Source organism: Mugil cephalus, chromosome 11 (assembly GCF_022458985.1).
Source record: "Mugil cephalus isolate CIBA_MC_2020 chromosome 11, CIBA_Mcephalus_1.1, whole genome shotgun sequence".
Classification (NCBI taxonomy): Eukaryota; Metazoa; Chordata; class Actinopteri; order Mugiliformes; family Mugilidae; genus Mugil; species Mugil cephalus.
Window position 1 is genome coordinate 10,045,972 of NC_061780.1, and position 7,199 is coordinate 10,053,170.

At 42.0% G+C, this 7,199-nt stretch overlaps 1 protein-coding gene across 1 annotated transcript; it reads left to right on the forward strand.

The window, feature by feature from the left end:
• The first annotated feature begins 4,116 nt into the window (after positions 1-4,116).
• LOC125016160 (DOMON domain-containing protein FRRS1L) lies at positions 4,117-7,194 on the forward strand. Its single transcript, XM_047598399.1, has 5 exons — positions 4,117-4,651; positions 5,022-5,106; positions 5,370-5,508; positions 6,147-6,393; positions 6,472-7,194. Exons 1-5 carry the CDS (start codon positions 4,447-4,449, stop codon positions 6,642-6,644), a joined length of 849 nt encoding a protein of 282 aa, XP_047454355.1. The 5' UTR covers positions 4,117-4,446; the 3' UTR covers positions 6,645-7,194.
• The last annotated feature ends 5 nt before the right edge of the window (positions 7,195-7,199 follow it).

Sequence of the window (7,199 nt, forward strand, 5' to 3'; positions counted from 1 at the left end):
AAAAAAAAAAAAAAATCCTCTCGCTGTGTCTGTATTTTTTTTATCCGGACTGGGAATGACAAATGTGCCTGTTTGTGTGGCGCACAAAGAATGTGACCTGAATGTTGTAACTAAAAATGGCATTTAAGGACTCCTGAAATGTGTGTCAGTGAGCGTTTTGAAATGACCTTCTGATTTGTGGGACGCTCGGTTGTGTGACTCTATAAATGAGAGGCAACAATAGAGGCGTTACTGTTGGGACTTATAAATAGGCCACGGGGCCTATGTTCATCCTGATAAAGAACTATACGGCTATTAAACATTTTCTTTATGAGTGCCGGAGCACATGAGAGGTCAGCCATATCAGGCTGTGGCTCTGTTAGTCTCATCAGTTACTTTTTTGGTTTCATTCATAAGAGTTGTGCTTCAAGTTGACAGAGACATATTAAGGTGGTTATTGACTGACAGCCCCGACTAAGCCATTCACATTGCTCCTGATCCCCCATAACATCCAGGGCTTATAATCTGTGTCCGCGCACACAACTCCGCGTGGGAGGGTGCGTAGCGGGCATACATTTTGTCTATTAGTGTGTGTGTGAGTATGTGTTTAGCGGTGCCTTTACAAGCGCCGGTTGATGGCTAAGCAGAAGACAGATCCAGGCATGCACTCATAGCAGCTGTGTTTCTGAATGGATCCAGCAGCCATTGTTCTGCTGTCACTAACTCGTCTCTCAGGCCCAGGAGACACACCGCTGACATTTACCAGACCCCCCCCCCTCCCCAACCCGCCACACTCCCCCCCTCTCATCCCCATACACATCCCCTTCCTCTCTCCCGTCTCATTCTCTCCTTCTCTCTCCCACTGCTTCCATCAAGTCCCTCGCTCATTCTCTCTTTCTGTCACACCATCTCTCTCTCTCTCTCCCTGGCATGATATACGGGGACAGATGTGTGCCGATATGTGTGTGTGTGTGTGTGTGTGAGAGAGAGAGAGAAGGAGTAAGTGTTTGTGTTAATGAGTGGCCCTTTAAGGCTATTAAGCTAAGATTGGTACGCCCAGAGTCCCTCATTACCCAGCTAGCATTGCCCCCTACACAGAATGGTAATTGGGAAGGGGAGAGAGAGACAGACAGACAGAGAGAGACGGGGGGTGTGGGGGGGTTATAGGAGGATAAACAAGGGATAATTGGGCGGATCGAGACCAAGAGAAGCAATTGATCAGGCTGATCTGCGTCTTCGCAGAGAGATGACGTGAAGAGCGGAAAGGGTAAAGGTCACAGACCTGGACCCAAAACAAGCTGCAGAGAAGGTACGTACACGAGCACGACGATGCCCCGGATGGACCATGTGGTCCAATTAATATGTTCATTTTTATCATTTATTTATTTTTTATTTCTTCTTCTTGGGTGTTAATATTACATATCGAAACTTGATCAAATTTCACGTGTTTTAATTAATTAAAAACAAAAAAAAGAACTGTCTGTCTGTGTGTTTGAGTAAGTGTGTGCGCAGGGATGTCAGTCAGACGTTAATCTCTTTATTTACGCCTTTAGTTGGTTTCACAGAGTGTGACATCAGCGTCACCTACAGGTTACAGACATGAACAACTAAGTTTTACGTGTGCGTGTGTGTACTTGTACAGCTATCTTTCCGAGAACCAGCTTAAGTTTTATACCATCAGATTGAGGACATCTGTGCAAAGTGAGGACGTTTTGGACGGTCCTCACTTTTTTGGCTGTTTTGAAGGTTAAAACTCAGTTTTAGGGTAAAGGTTAAAATTTGGTTATGGTTAGGGTTAGGCATTTAGTTGAGATGGTTGGGGTTAGGGTAAGGGGCTAGGGAATGTATTATGCCAATGAGTGTCCTCACAAAGATGGCCATACAAGACTATGTGTGTGTGTGTGACCCTCACCTGCGTATCCATCCAAATATCTGAAACTCCTTGGAGTTTCAGCACCTTTCCTACTTTCTGACCAAACACTAAATAAAAGTAAACAACAAAAGTAAACTGCTGTCCTGGTGTGCTTTATTTGCAAACAGTGCATGATAACACACTCTCAAACCAGTTTACTTACTGAAAGCTAATTCATTTACTCGTGTTACTTTTACTTCTAATTCAGATTCAAATGAAAATCCCTTTGACAGCGTGGACCAAATGTACTCCTTTGTAAAATATTAATACTTGGAGTATTTGAAAAGAAATGTTTTTCTTTTGTTTCTCGAGTCAGACTGTTAAAAAAAATTTTTAGTTTATCTCAACAAAATGTGTTGTAACAATTTATTAAATGTCCACAGACTCTCCAGATTTCAACTTTTTAAGTTCTGGGGTACGGAGATAAGGTCCTATTTCGATGTTATTCCTTCAAAGGTACTAAGCCTATTGGAGTGTGAAAGGGAAAAGTGCAGTGAAAACGTTGACGAGACATCCAATTAATCTGTGACATTGTTTTTAGGATAAAATGGAATTAAAAGTGAAATAGGAGCCTAAACAGAAACCGCAGAGCTGCCGACCTGACAGTTAAGCTGTGGGTTTATGTCGCCATCAAGTGGCGGAGCTGTGAACTACCACGGTGAAAGACTACACGGGGGATGGAGTTGATGGACTGGTGAAACATAACTGCCGTAGCACGCTCAGTTTTCACAGATAAAACAAATTCAGATTTTAGTCTACTTGGCTTAGAAAATGGTATCTTCGTTGAGCTATTTTGACAGTCATTTTTGTCACTCTGGCTTGTCTCAAAGGGGGCCTTAATTTACATTCTCATACTCCCGTCCTGTTGATAGCTCGTATTACAGTTAATTTCCCTGTATTTATGCATTTAGGGAAAGCAAGAAAACCTGCATAATGATTTTTTATTTACAGTGCATCCAGAAAATATTCAAAGCATTTCACTTTTTCTTTTTTTTATTGTTAGAGCCTTATCCTAAACTGAATTAAATTCATTTTTGTCCTCAAAATTCTACACACAACACCCACAGCCTTTGCCATGAAGCTCACATATTGAGCAGAGATCTATTCTGTTTCCACTGATCATCCTTGAGATGTTTCTATAGCTTATTTAGAGGATGAATTCAGTTGATTGGACATGAACCAAGAACCCAATAAGTGTCAGAGCTCCAGTGTTCCTCTGTGGAAAGAGGAGAACCTTCCAGTAGAAAAACTATCTCTGCATCAATCCACTAATCAGACTTGGATGCTAGACCCCCATAAGGTAACAAGGTAACTGCCCGTGTCTATGCTTTATGCGTGCATGTATGTATGCATGTGTCGTGTGTATATGTGATTGTTCATGTGTTTGTGTGTCTTGTTGTAATGTTTTATATTTCTTATTTTTGTTTTGTTTATTGTTGTTTTTTATGTAAAGCACATTGGGTTGCTTTTTAGTATGAAAAGTGCTATATAAATAAAGTTTGAGTTTGAGTTTGAGACTAGCTAGACAGAAGTCAGTCCTTAGTAAAAGGCACATGGCTGCCCGCCTGGAGTTTGCCTAAAGGCTGAAGGACTCTCAGACCATAAGGGACAAAATTCTCTGGTCTGATGAGACAAAGATTGCATCCTTTGGCGTGAATATCGGTACCATGTCTGGAGGCCTATACAATGTGATGTTGTAAATTAGTGGGTTGATGAGGGATGCCTGTTCACACAGCCGATAAAATCCAGGGTCGGGTTGAAATATTGGGTCTACCCTGCAGTGTGAAAGTGGCTTTACAGGAGCTTTTGATTTGATTTTTATTTTATTTTTTTTATTTATTTTTTTTTTTTTTTGCATTTTTAGATCCAGGACTTTAAAGTTTCATTTTCCAAAAGAACAGACAACGTAATTGAACACATGGTCTGACAAAAATAAATAAATGAATAAAAAAAATAAATCAAAGTACTGTGTTTTGGTTATATTTTTAAGGACTTGGTGGAGGATTGTTTGGAAGATTGAAATCCTGGCTACGGCCCTGGCAATCACAACAGCCCTGATAAAGTCTACTATTTTTTTTGCATATAGTTTTTTGTCTAAATTTCTGACAGATTGTGTGTTGACCCTTAACACCATTGTGTTATTTCCAATTGATCGATCGTGATGACAGCACGTAGCGGCTGCTGATTGGATGTTTCTGTGACTGGCTGAGGACGGGGAGGAGGGGGCGACCGGGCGAAACCATTCACGACCACCGGAAAATATGTAAAGATTAATGAGCACCATACGCATCCAGATTCTGGTTTCAAATAGTATTACGGGCGTGTAGCTGAATTAGATGCTGAGATTACAAATCAGGGTAATTTAGAGTCGGATTACGCTTCTAATCGCGGCGTCCACTCTCATCCCCGCGGATAAACAGCCAAAGAGGATGCGGAGATGATTTTATGACGCTGCGATGGATACCTGCGAAGAAATTCAAACACTGACGGGATTTCGGTTTCATTCTTGGTCGGTTTAGTCTTAAATTTAATCGCAGCTTGTCTTATTATTGGCCATGGTTTTCCTGCGAAGGCTCGTACAGCTGTCGGTGCTGCTGATCCAGACCGGGTGGCGAGGGGTCTCTCCGAGCCCCACAGATGAGGGTGCGCTCCGGACCGGCCACGGGGAGCACGGAGAGCCGGGCCACCAGGAGCCTCACAAGGACTCCTACAGCACCTTTGCCTCCGAGTTCCTGGAGTCCAGATATCTCTCTGATGACGGTAAGGACGTAATCCAATTCACTAAAAGATTCACAGCTAGGGGGCTTTGTTTACATGTTGTTTACATGCAGATAAACATACAGATATAGATGCGATATTGGCTTGATAGAAAAAAAAAAAAAAAAGGAGCAGGGACCCTAGGCAGAAAGAAACATGCGCAGGTTATTTTGTTTTGCGTCCGACCTGTCTCCTCTGCTGGGGCCTTTCAGCACCCAGGCCAGCACCCTGATGGTATCTGCCCACCCTCTCTTCCTCTTTCTCTCTCACACGCACACGCACTGCAGATGGCCTCTCCTTAGTTGGACCTTTGGACTGAAAACAGGCTTGTTTTGTGTGGTATCAACAGAACTGCTGATTTTGCATTTTGCAGGTTATCCATTCCCCACTGCCCCACCAGTGGATCCCTTTGCCAAGATAAAAGTCAGCGACTGCGGAGTAACCAAAGGCTGCATAAGGTTAGAGAACAACACACCCATATTACCATCTCAAAACTCCAGGACAGCTGTATTCCCTCTGGCTTCTCTATCCTAGATGCTCCTGTCCACAGAGTCTTGAAACTAAACATAGGAACTCTTCACTGTCTCATCTTTATTCTCTGAAACCAGGATGAAATTTATTCAAAAACTGCCCTAGTTTGTCGGACCCTTAGACAATATGTCTATAGGGCCTCTAAATGGAGTAACAGAAGGTGCTTATATTTATTTATCCATTTGTCCAGATATGGGAAGCCAGGGTGTGATGCGGAGACATGTGACTACTTTCTGAGTTATCGTCGCATTGGGACAGATGTGGAGTATGAGATGAGTGCAGACACAGATGGATGGGTGGCCGTAGGTTTCTCCTCCGACAAGAAAATGGTGAGCAGCTACACAAACTATTGAGACTATTACAAAACTGCTATTACTTGAACTATTTACATTGCATGGCAACACTGACAATATAACCTGCTATCAAGAAGCCAACAACATAAATACACATTCATGTTAGCACAGTAATATTAGTCATCTGATCTCTATGTTATCTCTAGACTCTTTTGTCTTTCTCGCTTTTGTCTGTCAGCTAACACAGGAAGTCTGTCCTAGACACAGAATAGAGGCTAACAACATGATCAATTATCAAGCTTTCTCTCAAGAATAAAACTGGAAGTATCTGCAGCCTGAAAATGAGTGTAAGATGTAGTTTATGTGTTGTTGCTGTGGTAATAAATCAGTCTTGAAAGACGGCCTGTAATTATGTTTTTATTACATTCCCACTGAGCAAAACATGTAAAACTCACATGCATTATAAACATCTCAATAGTAAAAATGTGGATAACCAGTTTTAGACTTAAAGCATCTCATAGTCATAGATATGGCAGAAAACAATGGAGACCATAACAGTTGTAGTTTGTTTGTCACAGGCATTGTATATCTAATTTGGATGCACAGTAGGAAATTCATTTGAAGACTTTTTGTAGTAATATCTAATCTTTCCTTACTCCGTTCTGTTGCCTCAGGGCGGGGATGATGTCATGGGCTGCGTGCACGATGATAATGGACGTGTGCGGATTCATCACTTTTACAATGTCGGCCAGTGGGCCAAAGAGATCAAGAGGAACCCGGCTAGAGACGAAGAGGGCATTTTTGAGAACAACCGGGTGACCTGCCGATTCAAACGGCCGTTATATGTCCCCAGAGAGGAGACTCTTGTGGACTTACACCTGTCGTGGTATTACCTGTTTGCATGGGGGCCAGCCATTCAAGGTGAGAAATCAAACTTTTGCATCAGGTTGGCTGTCTTTGGTTCGTTATCATCTCACTCTATCTTACCTTTTCCAACAGGTTCCATCACGAGACACGACATCGACAACCCTCCAGTCAGTGACCACATGATCAGTATCTATAAGTATGAGGACATCTTCATGCCCTCCACTGCCTATCAGACCTTCAACTCTCCCCTCTGCTTACTGCTGATAGTAGCTCTCACTTTCTACCTGCTGATGGGAACGCCATAAACACAGCAGAGCACAGAGTGGAGAAAAAAAGGGGAAGAGGAGATGAAGCAGCAATAAAAAAATGTTTTATCAAATGCCATATTCAAGTGTGCAGTTTGCACAAAGAGGGACTTTATTAAACATGGTAGAGTATATTCATTACTCCTGACAAACTATTAAAACTGTAAAGGTGTCATATACTGGTCCAACACAAGAGGTCCAACAAAAGAGTAGTATTAGTTTTGAATGGGCCAGTTATTTACAGTATTATTAGTATTTATAATAGCTTCCATTTATTAGAAAAAAAATACACGTCAATAAATGAATCGGATCTCGGAAGCCTTTAAGAGGCTGCATGAAAATCTGGGAATGATTTCAGAAACCCACTGTTCACTTGTGACTCATGTTGAACTTGGCTAATACACAAAGGTCTTCTGAGGATCAAAGACAATAAAATAGCTCTCACTTCCTGTCCCTTTACCCTGCTGTCTGCAATTGTAGTTTTCAAGGCATTAGAAACTACACTGCGCGTTTACCGTGTTTAAGTTAAGGTAAATTTCTTTTAAAAGTTCATGT